At 38.5% G+C, this 23,338-nt stretch overlaps 1 protein-coding gene across 4 annotated transcripts in view; it reads left to right on the top strand.

Annotated features, from left to right (window-relative positions):
• galt (galactose-1-phosphate uridylyltransferase) overlaps nt 1-3,943 on the top strand; it is a 90,080-nt gene extending 86,137 nt beyond the window's left edge. For all 4 annotated transcript variants that reach the window (XM_088911037.1, XM_088911038.1, XM_088911039.1 and 1 more), the window contains exon 11: nt 3,405-3,943. In XM_088911037.1, coding sequence (XP_088767163.1) covers nt 3,405-3,488 — 84 coding nt within the window. In that variant the 3' untranslated portion in view covers nt 3,489-3,943. The remainder of the gene's footprint in view (nt 1-3,404) is intronic.
• The last annotated feature ends 19,395 nt before the right edge of the window (nt 3,944-23,338 follow it).

Below are 23,338 nucleotides of genomic sequence, written 5' to 3' on the forward strand. Positions count from 1 at the left end.
GGGGCTCGAACCCGGGACTCCCGCGTCGCTCTGCAGGGACCCAGCCCGGTGAGCCAAAGAGAGATCTCTCTACAGCCCAGTAGCTGTAGTCCTGCTATCACAGGGAAGGGCAGTGACGTCACCTGCTCTGGTAAGCCGGCTCTTACACAGTACCTGTCGGCCGTAAGCGTTACACTCTCCCCCGCTTAAATCGCCGTCCCGGGCGAAGGGCTATCCCATCCCACTGCTAACACCAATGTAACGCAACGGGGGCTCAGGCGGGCGCCCTTGCCGCATTAGGTCGGCCCCGCACCGTCAGGGGCTTGAACCCGGGACTCCCGCGTCACTCAGCAGGGACCCAGCCCGGTGAGCCAAAGAGAGATCTTTCTACAGCCCAGTAGCTGTAGTCCTGCTATCACAGGGAAGGGCGGTGACGTCACCTGCTCTGGTACGCCGGCTCTTACACAGTGCCTGTCGGCCGTAAGCGTTACACTCTCCCCCGCTTAAATCGCCGTCCGCGGCGAAGGGCTATCCCATCCCACTCTGACACCAATGTAACGCAACGGGGGCTCAGACGGGTGCCCTTGCTGCATTAGGTCGGCCCCTACTGATCCAGCAGCATTTGCAGTCTACTCCCTTGCACAATTTTAAATAATCAGCAGTATCAGTGTAACAGCTGAGGTGCTGATTAATGGTTTGGAAGTGGCCCTGACTACAGGGTGTTCTCCATTTCAGGTCTCGTGCTGTTCATATCCTTGTATTCTGAGCTCACTGCCCTCAGATCCTGAATCCCAATATGCTGTACACCAGTACTGCTTAACTCACTGCCTTCAGTCCCTCACTGTCTAACACTCCGACACACTAGAACACTGCAGACCACACTGGTTTCTCCAACTCAGCTGTTCTTTTTGGCTATTTTCAAAAGGATCAGCCCTTACCAAGCTTTTCATTAATATTTCTTGCTTTCACTAAGCTTTTCTAAGGTTTTACTGTCATAGACAATTATAATATCAGAAATACTCAAAGGAGCAAAGAATTGCCACCATTATTAACATTCCCTAGCACTATAATGGTCTAGGTTTCTAAAGTGCAGTCCAACCAAAAGAAAGGAAAGAGAAGAAAATTAGTATAAAGTGTGGAGGAAAACCATGGTAACAAGAAGTGTCAAAATTACCATATAAATTTGCCATGATGAGCTTTCATTAGGGTAGCTCAGGAACACATATAAATGTCACCTGGTGTGAAAGTACAGATCCTCCGAAGCTGTACTGTCTGAAGAGTTATTTGACAATCTAATTAAAACCAGGCAACAAAGTCATATCCACTTTGCAAAATTACCTGAAAGCCTCAATCTCAGAGTAACTAAATATTAAGGTTGCCCAGGGTGCTTCTTTGAAAGGTCTAGCTTTCTCTTTTGACCTCCTGTTGTACATAAGACTTATTCATAAGACTTATAAGACTTATTCATAAGACTTATTCTTCAGTGGGGATGTCTTGTTTAATAGAGGCTTTGATTGATTGATAACATGATCCAGTGACACCTTTCTGCCAAGCTACCCCTGCTCGGCACAAAGAAACCAAGAAATCAATTGATTTTTTCCCCAACCCCTTTTATAGTCAAGCCTTACAAACTGCCAGCATTATCCCATCCTCAGATATGGTGACTGGACATTCTAAACTATTTTAGAATGTACTATTTGTTTCCTTGGTACTGAAAACAAATCCTAGGCATGTTCTGGGGCAACATGCATTATTGACATAACATGTTCAGCATAACTAGATTGTTTTTAATTACTCTAATAATTTGCTCTAATAATTGAACCAAAAATAAAGAGAATAGTTGCATTTTGACAACCTCTTCCCCATGCTAGGGGGTCTCCCCATGAACTGTAGTTCCCTATAATTCACCCATACACTCTAGATGGTACAGTAGCACATGTGCCGAGATAAGATATTCGAGTAGGGAGTGCAGATTCAAACCTGCCACTGCCCTGTGCTGTGACCCACAGAAATGGTATTCATGACCCGCTTTGGGTCCTAACCCAGAGTTTAAGAACACATGCTCTGAACCCATCCTGCTACTTCTTAAATCTCCTGGTTCCTGGGTAGCTATCTGTGTGAAAGCAGCATGAGTTTTTACTGGGTGCTTCAGTGTTCTGTTATCAACCATGGATTTGTGGCCCAAGATATACAAATTATAATACAGAAAACATATTTTAAGGAAATAGAATACTTTGTGTAGTACAGCACAATGGACAGATGTCTTAAGCTGAGCAACAACAGATTTCTGTAAGCTTCTGAAGACGTTATGCACCCAGGTCAGTCACAATCAGTGGAAATAAATATATAAATAAATATGATACAGAGTGATGAATATGTGTATATGGAATTGAACCTATCTAAATGTCAGTTCTGTACTGTATAATCCAACTAATCTCATACGAGATTTAGGATATCTCTGCTTTCCTTGGGCCAATGGGAGAAACTTTAAAGCATTATTAAAGTGACCCTGTTTAAATCTCTAAGCCCAAGAGAGGTATTCAACAGCTCTGTAGTGATATGGTAAGATATTGAATTGTATATAGCTGAATAAGATTGGATTAAGTAGTGAGAGACACATTATGTTTTTAGCTCATAGTACACCAAGGAGAGCTCAACTAAGAGATTTTTTTCCTCTCTGAACATTGAGCTGAGATAGAATCTTATTTTTATCATTGCCAGAAGCAGCATCTATGACTACTTATTAAAATTCATTATGAAAAAGAAAATCCATAGGCAATTTTTTACCTCACTGGTCCTGCAGACAGTTTTCCCCTGTTGCTGCAAATGAGTGCAAATATAACCATGGATAAAATACAAAAATTTTATACAAAAGTGTGTATTAATTATTCCTGTTGGTTTTTTGTTTTAAAGTATGGAGTTTCCTGGTTTGTTTTTCTATAAAAACCTGCACGCCTGTAGTACTTATTTAGTATATTAAAGTGAACAGCTATACAGTTGCAATATGTAACAGCAGGCATGTGCCTAGCTTTGCTAGGTGTATAATGTATGGCCTGACATAGAGGGCTGAAATGTGCACAATAGCTGTTGTTTAAAACAGCTCAGTTGTTTTGTGATACCTATTTTGATATCCAATATAGATGTTTACGGTGTTATGCCATAGAAAAAGCAGAGTACACTGCAAAGAGGTATGATCCAGAATGATATAATGACACATATCTATGACAGCTCAAAGTAAAAGCTCGGCTTAAGTGTATAAACAGCATCAAGTAAGAGAGTAATGAAATCCAAGTGCAGCAAATCTGATAACCATACTCTAGGTGACTCGAAACGGGTAAGGATCGTAGAAGGCCACATCATTAGAGGCAGCCGAGCCTAGAGAGAGCAGCACTTTTAATCCTTCTTCTCAAACAATTTCAATGCAGGCAGCTGAGCGCTTGAGAAACTTGCCGGAGGAGCACTACAAAACTGCAAGAAGCAATCTGGGGCGGGCTGCTGAAGGAAGGTGAATGGGCAGCTCACACACTTCCCTGCTCACTGATGAAAAAACCGCAGGATGGAAAGCCTCTCCATCTTCCATCAGGCAAATCCATCCTCTTTGCGGCATTAATCAAAATCAAACTGAAAGTTACCTCACGGGTTGTTGTGTCGATTGTGTGCAGTTCAATCTGTGATGAATGTTGTACTGAAGCGAAGGTGCCAGTTGATTGTTCCTGAAACAGAAATCCACAGGAGAAATATACCCTCTAAACTAGTGGGCAAGTTAATTCAGGTCAAAATCCAGGAAAAGCTGTCTTTGTAGCCTCTGCCTTGGATGAGGATCTTAGCTCAGGATTAAAAAAATATCTCAGTTTAACTAGATAGTGTGATTAAGATAAATACTAATGCAGAATAAAAGTACATAATTTTCCTAAAAATGTAAACAATTTAAAAATAAACTACATAATAGCAAATAAAATGTATTCATAATCTCCGAAATGATGTTTTTTGCATTGTTTTTTGTTAAGCATATTATAACCTAGACAAAAACATACAGTATCTCATAGCCACCTACTGAGGTTAAAGTAATTTTTTAAGATAATACAATTGCTATGAATTTTGGGTGTGAATATTAGTTCTTAACACTTGCGAGATGGAAATGTCTTTCAATTTGTTATACATAGAGTCAATGTTTTTAGCTATGGACAATTGTTTCTTAAGGGTATCACACAGGACAAGATGCAGTCCTGTCTCCCAGACTAATTTATATTTTGGTACGGAGCTGCATGTGAAATTAAACTAAACTTGTTTCTAATTTATATTCCTACCCATAATTCATACCATAACATACCATACACCTGAAAGGTATACCTTGCAAGATACTGTACATTTGTATTCCTGCTTCACTGGTCAGTGTTGGCTGCATTGCACTGATGAACCTTAATAAGGTAAAACAGGTGTCAACTTCTATTTACGTATAATGGTGTTGGAGAAATGTCCCCGCTTCCCCTTAAAAGACAGTCTGTCTCAGAAGTTAAAAGAAGTTCTTATTTAATGCGCATGGGAGTGAAAAATACAGGGATGCTCGGTGTATTTTTCTCAAAGTGATTAAATAATTTTCTACTATCACACTTCCCTGTGCTGATCAGATTGGCAGCATTCCAAGATCAGGCACATCTTCCTCTTCCCTATTTGCCAAAGATAACTTCTTTTAACACAATTGGTTACTTGGTTACAGTAGTTTCATAGCACATATTCCTATATATAACACAGTATAGACCTACATATTAACCCTTGTGTCCAACATTCTTCCATTCCAGTTCAAACCAGTTCTGTATGTTCACCTTATAAAATACTGCAGCGTCAGCAGAAAAAAATTATGTACAAAGTACAAAGACGAAAATTGGAATTCTGAGTCAATTCTATGACATTCTAGTCATTGGTCATTCTTTTTCCCAAGCTTTGCAGTAAGGCATGTGATATTTCACACCCATGATATAATAGAGACTGTACTGTATATACTGTATATTCAACTAAGAATTCATAATAGATTTGCCACTTAGTCCCATATTGCCAGGACACTCTTGATACAGAACAGAACTTGAAACAAATTGAATTAGATTAACTTATAAATTGATCACTAAACTTTTACTACAGGCCTTGCATGATAATTCAGAGGTTTAGCTCTCATTTTTCCAATTAAATTTAGTTCAGTTTCAGGACAACTTTAAAATCCCCTTTTGTCTTAATGTGTCCAGGAATTACTGTGCCAGGTGGCAGCCGTAGTCCAGAAATGGCCTAATGTAATCAAAATGGAAGACTGTACAAAGACAGAAGTTTGTGGATGTACCTTGGGAAGACCCTTATCCAAAAGTGGATAGATTATGTTTTGAAGATAATATAGAGATAATAGTTTTCTTTAAGTCCAAGAACGACATTTTCCAGTACATTTTTTTTTATCAGGATCTGTTTCCCCTGGGCTGGGAGCAGATCAAGTCGTGGCGTTGTCACTAACAACCAGTGTATTCGCAGGAGGTCTCAGTCTCAATCTGACCCCATGAGAATGCAGTTGGTTGTGAAACGTTTCCAGAAGGCCGTTAATTTTTCAGTCAGATGGCCTACAGTATAATTCAGTTATCTGCTCCAGGAGCAGACTATTTAAGGCTTTCTCTCTGCTCACTTCATGGCTCTGACATTCTGTTATTCTGATTAGGGCTATGATGAATAGCAAGGCTCACTCCATCCGAAGATCCCCAAGGTTGGTCTGAGACCCTGTGCTTGGAGCTCAGCTTGTATTCACCACGGCCCTGATCTTCAGGGACCACAGCAAAACAGGAGAATCTTTTATGTGGTTTTAGTAATATTTACACTGGAGTATCAGTGAACCAAACCTACACATTGACTTATTTTTGTTTTCAATTTGACTTCTAACATATCATTCTCTATCTAATCTGCTTGCCTTGTTTAATTTTGAAAATGACAATATGTGGTTAATCTCAGAAACACATGCATAATTTATTTACAGGAACACAAGAGTTAAAATAAGGAATTACCAGGCTGTTCAGAAATTATTGACATTCTGTGAGCCCCAGTTATAAAATAAATAAAAAAACATTATCTGCTTTTCTTATTGGCTTAGGGCATCTCCATTTCTTAGTTATTGCCATTGCTCACTTACTGTTTGCCTGTGACAGCTTTAGCTCAGCTCTGACTGAGCTGGCTGTACAAAATGATAATCACCACAAACAATTGGGAACCCCATACTGGAATTTTGATTGTATTGAATTCAGCGATGAACTCTATGAAATACACTGATCCCCTTCTTATTTTCTCCTTTATTTTATTTCTTGGCAATGAATTATTAGTGTTTTGACATATAGACATATGCCTCACTGTGAAATGTCTTTTCATACGTCATGTCATTTCCACAAATGTCACAATTGAGTTTTAATGATGGTGCGCTAATTTTCCTTATGGACGGAAGTCTTAGTACCTCTGTGTCTTAGACAGGGCAAGTTCTGATTTTTGTTTAGAGGTTGATAAGCTGAGTTATCCATGGGAGCCTCAGATTTTCTAGTCCTCTGGACGGAGAATAAATGGTTATGAAGGTTCTGGCACCTAGTAAGGATGTCCTCCCTGTGAAGTTTCCCCTGATGCTCGACCAGACATATCCCACTGGGCAGAGACCTGAAAGCCGACCAAGGACACAGTGGAGGAACTATATCTTTGTCCTTGTTTTGGAATCTCCCAGGAAGAAGGAGAACAATGTCCAGTCCTCCATAATTGACAGACTGTCACTGTAATCCTCACCATGACAAGTGGACTGAAAATGGTTGGATTAGCATAAGGACCCCTTAATGAAATAGCCTGAGCATTATTTCTGTCTGTATCACATAGTTTGTGTTGTCATTGTTTATTTTGTTTAACATTTTCTAAAAGATGACAAATGAAGTGCCAATCTCACTGCTGATTGCAAACTCAGTGTGTGGAGCTAAATCCTGTTACTCTGTGCAATTCAGAAGTGAACTGGAAAATCCAATCTTAAATTTATGTTAGTTGTTAACAGCAATGCTGGAAAGGTATTGCAGTTCAAGCCAATATTTAGTGTGGTGTGTTCAGAAAACAACAACAGTTTTTATGGGGTTTAATTGCACACTGAAACTATAAATTGCTATACAGATTTGACATAAAATGTTTATTTACTGTAGTAGGGAAAATAATACAGTACATACGCTGTTCAAATAATGAGGAATGTTAAATTTCTGACAAATATTAATCTGTTCTGCAAGAAAAATATCAACCAGGAGATCATAATAAAATAAAAAGTGTGTGTGTTATTCAAAGTCACATTTTTGTGTTTTTTGATATATGGTAATGTTTCCTGTTATTTGCAAAAGAGTGGTACATTTTTATCTACAACTGAAGAAAAAAAGCTATGCTGACATATTTTCTCTAATGTTTAATACAGTGTCTGTTGTGACATTCTGCTTTTGGCAACATTCTTTTTTCATTACATTCTGCCATTATTTAAAGTTGCATTTCAGGTAATATACCAATCTGTCATTGGAACCGGTGTAAGTTAAAGAAAAATTATTCACATATCGTAAGCAGTAGTGTGCAAATTTATTAGAACACTTTAAGATTTGTCATTACATACAAAATTGCCTTCAGTTACTGCAGAAGTTGGTTAGGAATTTTTGCAAAGTCATCAAAAAAGTTTTGTATTTTTTTAACATATAAAATCTGCGGCACATGGGTTCTTCCCACATGGACTGAAATGGTACAGTAGATCTGAAGGCTGCAATACTTAAGCAGACCTATGATTCCATCCATTTTGTGAAGATGCCTAACACCAAACATGTAAGTCACGTGCATTTGGTTATATTTTGCAACACAGTTCTTTTTCTCTTACCTTTCACTCTTTTAAAAGTCAGGAAGTTCCGTGTTTACAGGACTCAAGGATTTTCTGTTACAGTGGTTCCTGAAGTGACATTGTGATCCTGAGTTGATTTGGTAAACTCCAATGGAAGTCTGAAGATTTTTTTCTACTAGGGTTTTGGGATTCCATAAAATTGCCACTTGGAAAAGGAAGCACATTTCTGGCATGTGACAGTGACAGTGTGCAGAGGGGAATGTAGCCAGGCTGCCCAAATACCCGACTTCAATGCCCTTTTTTTAAGAAAGCCACTGTTAAAGCTTCTTAATTAAAGCTTCTCACTGGACTCATGCTTTGCCAGTTCAATTACAGGCTTGACAAATTGTTTCCTTTTTTATTGTTGTTAATTACTTTCTCCCTTAATCCCTTTAGCTTTACCAGCCCAGTTACTTCGGTCTGGCTGGCTGTACTTCTCATGCTGTTTTCCTGTTCCACCCTGCAATTGCATGTCATGCCAGGCAGCCAGCCAACTTGACGTGTTGTTCCCAGAGGCTCTATTTAAATCGCATTTGAAGCCATGCAGTAGACCTTTAAAGATGATGTAAGGAGCAATTTTCTTTCATTTTGTTTTGATCCCCAATTATTTTGCATTTAATACCTCCAACAGGTTTTCAAATCTGAAATTGTTAATCAGCTTGGCTTCACTAGGATCTTTGTACCAGTACAGGAGGGGTGAGGACCAAACACAGTAAACTTTCCACTAAAACAAGAACTTGCCTGGGTCATTGTGCTTTCACACTGTGAACCTCATAGCACCTACAGGAAAGTTAGCAGTGATTGGAGAAGTAATCTGAGTCTTCCTGAATCAGAATCCTGTTTCTGGTGTTGCTGTTCTGCAGCGAACCTAAGATACCCTATTAAGCTCAAGTCTTCCCAACCCCTGCCTCATCTGCACTGACATTGGGACAATTGAATGTTGACAACTGGGAATCCTAGTCACAATCATATCATAAATGTGCAGAGCAGAAAAGAAATGGAAATAGTTCTACTATATGGATTAACCAGCATTCTGAGAGTCTTTACTGGTTGGACTGCTTTGGATTCAAAGGGAAGCAAAGCATAGACTAGAACTGCAAACAGTTTTGATGGCTCCTGAGAAATTTCCATTGTCATGAAGCTATTGTAAAGTAATGTGGCAAAAAGATTGTTAAGGAGTGGATGTTGGAGATCTATATGTTTCTGTGGATAGGCACTACAACTGAAGTAGTGACATTCTATCCTCTGATAGCTAAATATCACTGTAGCTGTGCAAACACCTCAAATCATCTTTGATCATGCCCCTTTTATCCCAGTTATACTGTGGCCTACAGTGGAGGAAAGTCCTTTTCTAATATATGGGACACTATTTATTAGAAGACCCTTCAGCACACAACAGTATTAATTTTCTAGAGGGTAGTTTGCTGACCAGAAAATAAAGAGGGGTGCTGGTAAATTAACAAAGTAACAAATTTGTATTAGTAGTGACATTTTTCATGTCAAATGACCCCTTTATGGGACTTGTAATGGATAATTGCCAGTATTAATTGGCAGGAACAAGCATAGATGATGTGCCACTGTGAGGCCTTTTGCATTTTTATGAATAAGCCCTGGGCAGTGCACCCTGGGATAGCTCTCCATTACCTCTCTTCTGCTGAACATTTCAGGCATGAAGAACTTCAGTTTTTCAGAAGCCTTTTCATTAATTCTGTGGTACGGTTAATAATTTTCACTATAAATTCTTTTTTGACAACTACTGCTTGTGAGATGATTTATGTAAAGAACAATGAGACAAGACACGCTGCAGAACAAGTGATCACAGGTCTTTGGCCTTTTTGTATTGCATACTTTACCATACATCAGCTATTCACATAATGTATAACATCTCTGACAGCAGCTGTTTATAATATATCCTTCTCTTGACTCTAAATAATATTTTATACTGCTCTACATGCTTTCAGGTAAGGAATTGGATGACTAAATTCAGAGTCTGAGTGTCCCTGGGCATGTGTCCTCTATATTTTTGTGCTTTATGTCCATGTTCTTAACCTCTTTCAATTTAGACCAGAGGGTTTCCTCTTGGTTTTCCTGAAAATTGTATGTCCAATTATATGATGCATCATCACTTTTTTCCACATCCTAGAATATGTCATGGAAATTAAGTCCTGTATTTTTCTATTTTGAGATTTTTCTCTCTCTGGTCCTGCCTGCAGTACCTTGAAGAGTTCACAGTTACTTTATATGTCTGCTTATGATACTACAAGAAAGACCATTTGACTTGTATACTTTAATTATTGTATCACCTATGATGTTCTAGATTAAATAAAAACATTCTACTTAGAAGGATCCTCTGAATATGTTCACAAGTTCACTTATACAGGAACATGTAACATGCAGAGACCTTCGGAAAAGAAAACAAAGATTCTTTAAGTTTTATTCACCTGTACAAATATAACTATACTAAAAGCAGTAAAGTGCAGTGTTTTTAAATTAAATAACACAGGAAACTAAAATCATGCATTGCAAATGCAATTCGCATGGATTGCAGATGTAGTTCAATCTTCATAAGTATTATTACCGTACTATCTGATTTTTGCTTATCCCCTGATTGTACTTAACTTTTAAGTAAGCTTCTTGATAAGATTACAGATTCCTTGCAGTTTCTGTGCTGTAGTGCTGGTGATGATGTGACTGGGCACACAAACATTAAAGAATGATACATACTGTAACAGCATCACATAATTTGTAATCCCACAGGGTTCAGTCTATTAAGATTTTAATGGTCCAGGCAGGGGACATTATTAGGCCATTACACACAATTTAAGACGCTCTTTAAAGCATATCCACATGACCCATTTCATTTCAGCTGCTACATGCACCACAAGCCCAATCAATTACATGAATCATGTATACATATGCTTTGTGTTCAAAGTTGCCTCCTCTCCATTCATTGTTTGCTTGTAGGCTTTCTTGGTTGGGGAAATGGTATCTAAACTGCCCCCCTTTCAGGGCTAGTCTAAGGACAAGTACATTAGGCATCATCAAATAACCTGATCTTAAAGTAATAGCGAATCTTAGGTTAGTGAAGGGAATCTCTTATGTCCATACCCGAGGAGACAATAAGGCAACCTAATACTAGTGTTTAATGTTTAAGCATTTTACAGAGGCTACATAGGACTGTATAGTGTTATTCACAATCCTTTAGGATACGTTTTGTGAAAAATAGAGTATAACAGGCGATTGCCATGACATTTAGCTTTTCGAGTGGTTATGCATCTGCATTTTGCTCATTAACTCATTGCTGCCAAAGCTCCTGCAAGATGAAATTAAAGTGATAAAACTATGCCTTCATCAAGTAGAAATTAACTGAAGAGCTTGACTACATCCACCTGAATAGGCAACTCCAATGGACAAGTATTTCAGCAGAGAATTAATGCCACTTGTAACAAAACGTGAAATAATGCACTTGTAGTCTCCAAGCTCTTTTCTAGAGTGATTAAGAGATCAATTTTCCTAGAAGTATTATTTTTTTAGAAGCTGCAAACAGGAAGGAACACTTGTTTATGTCTTAGTTTTTCTAAGATGTTTTTTTCACTCAGTCCTCTGAATAATTTGTGCTTCCTTCTTGGCAGTCATTAAATATGGCATTTAAACATTCAGCATCTATTAAAAATGACATTTCAACACATTTGCTTTTCTCAAATTCTTATTTCAATAACAGGGTAATTCTGAACTGCTTAAAGAAAACATTTTGAGTTTTGTTTTTATCAGGTATTCAGAAATAAAGTTGTTTTCTTATGCATCAATGTTTAATTTAATTTATATTTTTCACAATTGTGTGAAAATAAATCTCAGCCTAATGAAAAGCTTTTACATGTTTGCACACTGTTTTTACACCATAAAGATGACAGATATTGGTATTTTATTTTAGTGACACGGTGGCAAAGTGGTTTGCATTGTTACTTTGCAATGCTGGGGCCCTGGGTTCAATTCTAGGGTGCTACCTGCATGGAGTTTGTATGTTCTCCCCATGTCCATGATCCTGGTGGGGTCCCTCAAAGTGCTTCAATATCCTCCCACAGTCCATAGACATACTGGTAGGTTAATCGGCTTTTGGGAAAATTGGCCCTGGTGTGAGTACAGTATGTTTCTGTCTGTGTTTGTGTGTGTCTTCTTGTGCCCTGTGATGGACTGGTATCCCATACAGGCTGGATCCTGTCTTGCAGCCATTGTGTGTCGGATAGATTACGGCTCCCCTGCAACCCTAATGGATGAATGGTATCTTATTTAATAGTGTAAAAAAGTTCTCAATTAGTATGAGTTCAAATTTAATTCCTGGTAAGAAGATAAGAAAGGTTACATTGAAAGAAGGCCGTTCGACACATCTAGACCATTTGGTAGTTGGTAGCTAATTAAACCAAAGATCTCATGCAGCATTTTCCTGCAAGAAAAAACAGGGTACCATCTTCCAGAACATGGCTGGGTAGCTTGTTCTAAACTTTAACTGCACCTCTACATATTTTACGCTTGTACCCTCTGGTAAGCTAAGTATTTCACCGGTCAAGGTAAAAGTGTTTAATGCACAGAGCTTCCTGGCATGTGTTGCTGAATTCTTGTATGGTACCCTGCGTAAGTAAATGAAATGTTTCCCTGTTCTAGGCCTTTCAACAGCAACTGTTGATGCACAGTTCATGAGTTCTCTGTAAACTGCTTTGAATAAAAGTGTTTCTTAAATTACTTATTTTTATCACCAAATCATAACCATCCTGCGGCAAGAAGTATATAACCAGGAGGCAGTGAATATCCAAGGAGTGACATTGCAATTTCTCTGCAATTTCACCTCTACTCACATTGCAGACATGACTGCCATGCTGAGAGCTGAAAAAAAAACCCAACAACTTTCTACCCAATATCTAGAAACATCAAGGATAAAATAATACAGTGAATTACATTTAAAAAAACTTCACTGTTAAACTCTGTGTGTGCCTGTAGTCATATATGTGGATTTCCTGTATGGATCATTTAATCAGCATGTCTTTAAATTGCTCAAAATGACCACGGGAATGACTTCAAAATAATATAAAGTAAACAATTTCATTACTGAATGAAATTTACAGTAATTAACCTATTTTTTATGGGGCTTAATTGTATTAATTGCAGTTTGAACTTGAATTGCCTTCCCAGTTTATAAAAATAGAATCGTCTTTTATGAGAGATGAAGATAAGATATACACAGCATTTAGTTACACAGTCTTCATCAATATTTTCATCATAAGAATAATGTATCCAGAGTATTTTTGACCCACAAGATGCAGTACTCCAAACTTTCAAGTTAAATTCACATATATATAGAACATGTGTGATCTTTTGTTTTAGGGACAAATGCACAAAGACTCTTTCTCAATATTACTGTTTGTTTTTGAGATTTAAAAAATATATTGTCTAAACACACATTTGTCAATTAATGTCCTTTAGGGTAATCAGGGCCGGCCCTAGGAGAACTAGGCGACTGCCTAGGGCCTCCGGCCGCCAGGGGGCCCCCTCAATGTGCAAAACAACGTGTTTTTAATCGGCTCGTTGAATAGTTAGCGAAAAATTCCTACAGTATATTGCGGCTCTTCCTGTTACTGGTACGGATTATTGTAATGATAATCCAGTATTTAATGTTTCTGAAGCGCAGAAGAGAAGAGTGTGATAAGCGATCTCAAAACACAGGTACGCCAAATCAGGTCATTATAATAATGCACAATATGCGTAATAATGTAATAGTTTGTATTTAATTTGGTTTTGAGTCTGTCAGATTCACGTAACTAGCGAACGGTAGACATGTCACATTGTCAAGCTAGACACGTAGACTGCTTGAAGTGTTTTTACTAAAGTTTACAGATTCGCGTTTCCCGCAATGGTACACATGCCGTGTGGGTCGGCTGGATGAAAATCGGCGCTGGCCGGCCATACTGAATCGCGAAAGCAAATGTACAGCACAAAAGACTTTAAAACGCACTGTTTTCCTTGCGGTTTCTCCTGCATTTCATTAAATGGGGTTATGTGAACTCAACCTGTAGCCCTTCGGATTGCAGTCTCTCTGTGACAGCGGCAGGAGCAGAAGAGGGGCTTTTCTGAGCTCACATCAATTAAACATACCTGAGGTCGACAAGATAGGGAAATTGATTTATATAGAACGTTTTTTAATATAAGTTTCCCAGCTGCCGAGCCTGATCTCACCTCCCATGTTATTGAATGTATTTGTTTTTTTATGTCTTACTTAATTTCATATCGATTTCTGCAGTTCCTTTCTGCAAAGGTTTCAGTGCAGTAATTTGTAAGTTATCATTTGGTAAAATATGTAACTGTTTATCATTATTTATTGTTATTAATATTTCTTTGTATAATTTATTGTTACTAAAATAAGGTTTCACAGTATATTATAGTAAAATAAGGTTGTGTTTGGAGCTATTAATAGTTGTGTATGTGCAAATAGTGATCTGAAGGGGCCCCTTTCCGGGGTCTCGCCTAGGACCCCCAAAAAGCTAGGGTCTGTCCCTGAGGGTCATTAACATACCTTAGTGTCAGTTGCTCCTCTCTTCATTTTATTTACAGCTGTTCAAATGATCAGCTCTCGCATTCTAATCGATGGTGAGCTGAGGGAGAGGCCAGCTTTAAAGGGATGTCTCAAAACGTACTTAAAAACAGGGCAAAGGCGACCATGCCATCAATTAAGTGTAAGTCATAGTTTTACTGTATATTGCAGTACATTGAAAATGCTCACAAACAATCACTTTTACACGTACTGTATTTAAATCCCCCCAAAATAAATATCTGTTTCATGTACTGTATGATGAATCCTGATTCTGATGGTGTTTCGTGAAAAAAGTCTCCAGGATCATATTATGTAACAATTTTGTAATAAAACTTTAATATTATGTTGATGTCATAAAGGTCATTATCTGTGTTGAATAGTAGTCGTAGTTAAGCAGTAAAAATACATATACCAAGGAATAATAATACTCCTTTGTGCATTGATTCTTGGTGAAATTGGCTAATACCAAAACTCAATGGCATTTTGCATCATTGCAGAGAGAACACAAGAAACCACTGACATTTTTATATCCATACTATCAGAAATGTCCATGAGCCCCTGGCTCTGCTTTAAGTTGGATCATCGATGGACAAATACAAAAATATGCAGACCTAATTATTTTTCCAGTTAAAGCAAATTTCGAGTTGCCATAAAATTGCTTGCATTATCGGCAGCAATAAATTGGCAAGATACATATTACTGGAATTGCCGGCAATACTAAAGGAGTAATAATGTAACATCAGAAAAGCAATAATCAGTAAAACTATTTATAAAAGATTTATTAAAACATTATTTTGCTTTAGCTTTGCGGTGGTGTACAGTTAATGTATGGTTTTCTACACTTGTCAACCATCTGATGCAATGCTGGGGGAAGGCTGAACCCAATGGACTTTTTCGGGATCAAGAGTGAAACACAAACCAGAAGGCACAAACAGGAGCTACTGTATGGGAAAGCACATTTAGAACTGAGAACAGGAAGCTCTGATGTACACAAAGGTATGTGGGAGACTGGATCAAGCTACTGTACCTAGCCACATTGTTGATGTTGAAACCCTGGCTTCTTGGGAGAAATGAATGGATGAGCTCCTTGAGTCAACCAAATGAGCTAGAAGTGAAGTAAACGCTCTTACTGTACTGTGTGCGCTTCTGTTTCTGCCTGATTCAACTACGGCTCAGAAGCTGCTATTAAAGATTAGGCAGCCATGTTTGAATAAATGTAAGTTGGGTAGCCCGATTTGCCCACACATACAGTACATGTGGGTAGTGGAAATGAGTAATTCAAATTGAGCCAGTCTCAGTATTCTTTCTTGAGAGCCTTTCTAGACTACAGTAAATGTACTTAATTTGAGCAGCAGTTCTTTCTAAAGCTAAAGAATCAATCCCTCAGTCAAAAAAACCCATTACCAAATCCAAGAATTTACTGAAGGACAATGAGGGAAAGGATTAAGCTTTTAAAAAAGCAATTTCATGTGAAATGTTTGAAGCATTCAGACAACGCAACAGATTATAGAGTATATTTGTTCCCTTTTCAATTGCTTTCAGTGTTTTCTGAGTAGAGTATACAATATTTTATTCCTTAGTCAGCTTAATCAACAGTCAGGGGGGTATATTCACTTAATTAGGTGGGGAATAAGAGCTTGATGCCATAAAAGACTAAAAAGTATAATGTCTCTTTACAGACTGAACTGTTTTATTGAATTGCATTCTGCCAATTTCCCCATCTGTTCTCTATGCAGACTGGTACATGGCTTTAATAATGTTTGTTTAGAGCAAGAACCAGCCAGCTATTAAAACATAATAACATATTTCCTAAACCTCTCTTGTAAAACATAACTGTCATGAGCCTAAATACATGTTTATCGGTTAGAGTTTTACAGCTCTGGGAATTCATAAAAGGGAAGTATCATTAATTTTGACTTTTAAGCAAATTGATTCCTATTGCATCTCATGCATTGCTAATCGGAACATGGTGTCCTGGTTTAGTGTTAAACTTTTTTATTAATACATTCTGTACTTTGTGTTCGAATTGCAGTGTCTTTCAAATAACTACACTTATAACTGTTAAAGGATTATGCACTTTTATCCCCACATGTGTCCCAGTTATTCTAAAGTAATATAGCATGAAATAACACAACACTTATATTCTTAACAAAATTCTTGTTTACCTTGGTATGACTGTGCAAGAGATTTCCTAACATTGACTTTTTAAGGACTGAAGTGTCAGCATATTGTTAACACAATGACAAAGATGCTAAATGGCAATGATGTAAAGCAATGCTGGTATATTGCATTTATTTTTTATGGATTAAAGCATTTGTTCACACTTTTACAGTCCTTGTTTGCCTGAGAGCCTCCTGGGTCCAGTCCTTCTGTGCTCCTCATTAATTTAATTCAACCAATTAGTTACCCCACTGAACTCATTTAACACCTTTTCAGGCCCTAACAAAATGTTATTTAAAGGTACGCCATAAAACAGCCCTAGAGGATTGACTTGATTCTTTTCCAGAATTTATGGAGCAATTTTTTTTACTCTTGGGAAAAATTTGTGGAAGTGGCATTGCATTTGTGTTGTTAAACTTTGCCGTTTATCACACAGGTACATTTCATTTACAAGGTGTGAAAACTGCAGGTGTCCCTGTAATAATGATCTAGAGAAGGTACACTGGGAAAATGAATGTTTAGTTTAAGATCAAGATATACCGTACGTCTGTTCCTTAGAGATACTAGGCATGGTTGTTATCACCAACATAAAATTAAAATCAACAGCTGCAGATGGTAAGCAAGTAGCACTTCAGTACGGGGGGGGCGGGGAATTCATGCATAATGCCCTTATAGTCAGTAATACCTGAAAAGGCTTATTTATGCCGCGTCAGCAGCCTGATATTAAGTAGTTCTTGCCAATGATTGGTTATTAACTGAAGTCATATACTGTATTTGTCATTTACATATATTTTATGAATGCTTATTTTGGTACTAACAACTGTGTTTGCTATGTGATTATAAAGCAAGATTTGCACTTAAAGCAATATCAGAGAAGCTGTAGACAAAGTGAATTATTGGTCTTCAGGATTGAACTTGTTCTGAGTATAAAATGACTCAGATTTCTAATGATAGCATCTTGGAACCTGCCAGTTTTACAGGGATTCTACTGTAGCTCCTTTCAGCTGTGTGCTAAATGATTTCTCCAGTAATCTTTTGAGGTAATTTAATTACTATGCTGCCCTGTAACTGTACTTTTAGTACAAAAGTCATTCCACTGGTTATGAAGGGAATACAAAACTGACATTTGTTTCAAATTAAATTTGTGAATAAGATTATATTGAACTCATTTTTACTTCTCCCTCATAAAATATTTTTGATATTTCTGATAATCTTATTCTTTATTCTGACAGATGTCAGTTTGCTGTTCTGTTTACTAGAAATGGGTAGGTACAGTAGTTAAATATCCAATTGTGTGTACTGCTGGCAGAAAACATTTAAAAATATCTGAAATATTACCCCAAATCGGGTAATTTGTTAAAGCTCTGAAAGCTCTATGGCTTTTACTACTGTATATCTCAGTTCTATCACATTCTGTAAATAGTTCAGGTTTTTAATTCTAATCAGGTTATTGTCTGTTTTGTTGAGGGTATTTAATGAATACTGCTGTTTTTCAGTTGTTCCCCCACTAGAACAGAAAAGGCATCACTTCAAAAGCATATGTGACAAAATAATTGTGAATTCAAACCAGAAATCTAGTATGGTGTACAGTATAATTTACTTATTAATTCCATACTTTTCTACTGACTTTTATCTATACAACATTTTAGTAGAGTTAGGTGGAACAGCTAAAATCTGAAAATGCCATCTAAAATGACCTTTTGCCTAACCCGTTAAGAATTACGAATTCTAATCCATTTTATCACTACAAAACTTGCACCAGAATGAGAAAGGTTAGGACCATGCTTGCTAAATATTAAAACTATAACAGCTGCAGCAATGAGTAAGACCTCATTTAGAATATGGTGAACAGTTTTGGTCATCGCTTTGCAAAAAAAAAAAATTGCTGCTCTGGAATGACTCCAGAGTCGTATCTAATTATAGCACCGATAAAATAAACCATTACGCAAAAGGCGCTGGGAGTATGGACAAACTATTTAGCCATGTTGATGATGAAGATATCATTGATTCTTTCCAGAAACAGCTAGAATTGGATTGGAACACTGGATGAAATCCTTAGTTTCTATTAAAAAACCCCAACTATATGGACAAGTGACCTCCTCTTGTTAATAACGTTTTGTGTATTTGTATGCTCTTTCCTATGAAACAGTCTCTATCAATGCCAGCCACTGGATTTCACAATGGGAGCCCCACAGTTAGCAGCAGCTAGAGGAAGTCATGCAGCTGTCCTTGTCTGTACTACAGACTCAGAGGCACCAGGTGAATCACAGATGTTACACAGCTAAGCCCAGAGGACCCTCAGTGACTCAACTCGCTTATCTCTGGCACCAGTTGGGCAATTGTGTGCTGCTGCTGGAAGATTCTAAGTCACAGCTGACTAATTACATAAGCCAGACTTAACATTAGTTAGTGCCTAACTGTGTTATGTATTTTAGAAGACGTTGTTGCAGTTTGCCATAGAAATAGCCAAACAACTGTAACATTTGGTAACATGACAAGAACTTGAATATTTGAACCACATTTTAAATCCCTTTACAAACTTTGTGAAATCTGAACGAATATGAATTCCTGAGTATACCACTAAAGATTAATTACAAGTGCAGTTAGGTTGGACGTAGGTATTTTCTTACATACCAGGTTGTAGATAGCAAGAAGAAGCCCTCTTGCCGAGGCTGATTGCTGGATCCTTCAAGAAATGGTTTGAAAAGATTATGCAATCAATATGTTATATGAGAAGCCAAATGAGAAACAAAGGGCATCAGCTGCCTATTTGTCAAGTCATATCTTTCTACAGAAAAGCAGGTGGGTATCCAGGCACTGACATACTTTTCCAGAGAAAATTTCACAAAGCCAAGTACATTCAAGCATGTACAAATATTAATAACTTTTATATTTTGTATATACAGTATATTTTCAATATAATCCTCATAACAAGTGCTTGGGTATGTGTAACTGTGTTATGTAATTCACTGTACGTGTAATTCAAAGCTCTAGATTAAGTGTTAGTGGTGAACTATATACCATTATGTGCCTAAGATTATGTGTGTGAAAGAATTGTAGAAGTAGCATCCATAACATTTTAAAAACAACAGAGATTTTGGTTTTAGTGATCCCTGTATGAATAATCATTGAATAGAAAGACATTGCTTCTTTTGCAAATAGTACTGCAAGAAGTACATTTTTTTTCAGTGAGGATTTCCTGAAAAAGTGTTCCTGGCTTGTTATCCGTGATGTGGGCAGCTTACCCAGATCTAGCATGCGAGCAATTAGAAACCCGTGTGAATTATGTATGACCATTACCATCATGTTAAAAGCAATGCCACCAGTGAGACGGCTATATTCCTACTCCGAGTGGGAGTATTAATGATACAGTTTATGCAATTCACTTTCCAGGGAATTTACGTCGGGAACTGCCTGGGGGGTTTAAGATAAGGGGGGGGGGGGGGGGGGCTATCTGTGACATCTGTTTACCCCCCAGTGCAGCTTTGAAAGCAAAACCACAAAACAAGCAGTACCTAAAGGATCTCATAAGGAGCCCATGCATTACGGAGAGACCCAGACCCAGCTGCTGCTGTGGGGATTGAATGCATTTTAAAGTAATGTGCACATGTTGCCTATCAGATCGTGTCAGTGTTAAATGAGGCAGGCAGTCACACACTTGCATTGCACCCTAAATACAGATAGTTAAGAAACAAGTGCCACACAGGCAGTTGAGGAAATAAGCGATTAATTAAGATGGGGAATAAATGGCAATTAGCTACAAAATACTCCTTCAAAGCACCTTTTAATCTGTTAGATGAATCTGGACCACCAGAGTTACATATCCAGACCTATTCTTTTCAATTCCTAAACATGAAAATAGTGTGCGTTTCTGTTGTACTGTACTGCATTTGTTAATTGTTGTACTGCATTTGTTAGTATTATCAAGGTATCCTAAAATTTTCTTTATAGGTTTGTTTGCTATGGCTTTCATTCCAAAATATAATTTAAAATCATCCTTAACCTTAACTTTGCATATGCTGTACAGTGGGTATAGAAAGTCACCACTCCCTTTCAAAAAGTTCACCTTTTGTTGCCCTAAAGCCCAAAAAGAAGACAAATAAAATCAGACTTTTTCCAGTTTTATTTACAAATTGTACTGTAGTGTGCTCTCTGAAGGCACCAGTTCTGTAAGTTTGGGCATTTACGGGGACAATTATTAATTGTAGCCGTAAATCACAAAATGATTCTTTTAATGGCTTTAGAATCCAACCTTGCGATATAACTCGGACAACGCACACACACAGGTACTAATACACGAGGATACATTTATTAATACATAGAATATGCATGTAAACCTAACAGATCTTATCGAGAGGGTTATCAGAATACAAAAGGTATATATTCAATCAGTTACGAAGAGTTACATATATCAAGAGGACATACGTTCAGTATATCATTCATTTAGACCGTTTCGTAAATTAACTTGGTTATAACTTCTACATTGGATACTCAAAACAAGTACATAACTCTTAGGAATTAAATTGATATCAATTGGTTGGGATAACAATTGAATTCTCGAGCTGTAATGCATTGAAGTTGAATACTCATCCAACCTCTGGGGATTCAGATCTCCTGCGGGCTCTCTGGCTCCGTGCCAGGCTGTGCTGTGCGGCTTGCGACGGTGCGCTGCTGATGCTCACTGACCGGCTAGTTAGTGTTGGCTGTAACTAGCAAAGTTTGTGCACAGGAGAAAAGATGACTATGGGTCCCAGCAAGTCAGGAAGAGGACCGGTTCGTTCCTGATGAAGCACTAGTTCTGGATAGTGATTCAGCTGTCCACAGTTCCGACCTGTTCACGAGGCTTGCTGCTGATGCTAACCTCGGGTGGATCCTCTGGTTACTCTCTGGCAACCTCCGCTCTAGACTCTTAGAACAAAGCAAAGTTCTGGCACTCGGACACACTGGCCGTTCTGTGGTTGTCCGGGCAGAGTCTCAGGATGGTCAGGAGGTGCACTGCGAGAATGTCCTGCCCTTGGGAGCCTTCTGCTCCTGGGCCGTCCTGCCCTGGAATTCTCCTTAGAATTCCCTTTAGAATTGTCCGAAAAAGTTCACAGAATTCACTTGGAGCTCTGTGTTGCCTGTTTTTACCTGGAGGAACTTCAGCTCATTCATTGGCTGAAAGTTCCATGGGCATCAGGGTCCCACGTGGGTTACTCGGCCCTACCAGTCCCTGATTGGTTGATCAAGGTGAGATACTGTATGAGTCACTTACTCCTGACACTTAGGAATGCAGTCCAGATGTCCATCTGGCACTCCCTAGACAGATAGGCGCCAATGGATGACCATTGATCATGATAGCCAGGCTTAGCTAAGTGCATCCCCATTTGGGAGCTGTCCCTTATCAAAAGAAAACATCTTTAAATCAGCCTGCATGAATAGTTTCTCTGTGGCTGCACCACAGAGATGAACAGAGAGATGGGGCCTCATTTGGGAAAGCACCGCAACACTTAATTCTGTCTTATTAACAAGCATTGCCGCTACAGTACCTTGCAACATCCAAGTGAAAAAAGAAAGGAAAATTTCTGAAAAAAGAATAACTGGGTTGGATAAGAGAACACCCCCTGAGTTAATACTTAGTGGAAGCACCTTTTGCTTGAATTACAGCTTTGAGTCTGCTTGGATGCATCTCTACCAACTTTGCACCTAGAGAGAGGAATATTGGCCCATTCCTCCTTAAAGAATTGTTCAAGCTCAGTCAAATTGCTTGATGATTGTTTATGGACTTCCCTCTGAAAGTAATTCCAAAGACTTTCGATGAGATTGAGGTCGGGGCTCTGACTAGGCCACTCAAGGACATTCACCTTCCTGTCCTTTGAGCCACTGTTGCTTTGGCGGTGTGCTTTGGGTCATTGTCATGTTGAAGGGTGAACCATCTTCCCATTTACAACTTCCTGGCTGAGAGCTGCAGGTTTTCTTCAAGAGTTTGCCTGTATTTTGCACATTCCATCTTCCCTTCTATCCTGACAAGTGCCCCAGTCCCAGCTGAAGAAAAAACACCCCCACAACAGGATGCTGCCACCACTGTGCTTTACTGTAGGAATGGTTTTCTTTGGATGGTAAGATGTATTGGGTTTTCACCAGACATACTGTTTTGCATTCCTGCCAAAAGGTTCGATGACCACAGCACCTTTTGCTACTTGGCCAAAGAATCTTTAAGGTGTTTTTTAGCAAAACATAAATGAGACTTGATGTGGCTTTTTTCTTGCCACCCTCCCATCCAGGCCAGATTTGTGGAGCGCTTGTGATATTGTTGTCACACGCACACAATGACCAGTCTTTGCCACAAAGGTCTGTAGCTCGTTTAAAGTTGCTATCGGCCTCTTGGTAGCCTCTCTGATCAGTCTTCTTCTTGCTCGGTCATCCAGTTTGGAGGGACGGCCTGATCAAGGCAAGGTCTGGGTGGTGCCACACGCATTCCACTTCTTAATGATGGTCTTAACTGTGCTCCATTGGATACTTAAAGCCTTTGAAGTCTTTTTATACCCATCTCCTGACTTGTGCCTTTCCACAACTTTATCTCAAAGTTCTTTTGAAAGCACCTTTCTGCCCATAGTGGATTCTTTGCTTTGAAATGCACTTCCAAGCTGTGGAATCCTCTAGAAACAACTGCTTTTATTCTGAACTAATCAAAATCACCACAGTTGATCACAGGTGGGAGCCAATTAGTTTGTTGTGTGATCTGTAAG

Source organism: Atractosteus spatula, chromosome 3, assembly GCF_055471065.1.
Source record: "Atractosteus spatula isolate fAtrSpa1 chromosome 3, fAtrSpa1.hap1, whole genome shotgun sequence".
NCBI lineage: Eukaryota > Metazoa > Chordata > Actinopteri > Semionotiformes > Lepisosteidae > Atractosteus > Atractosteus spatula.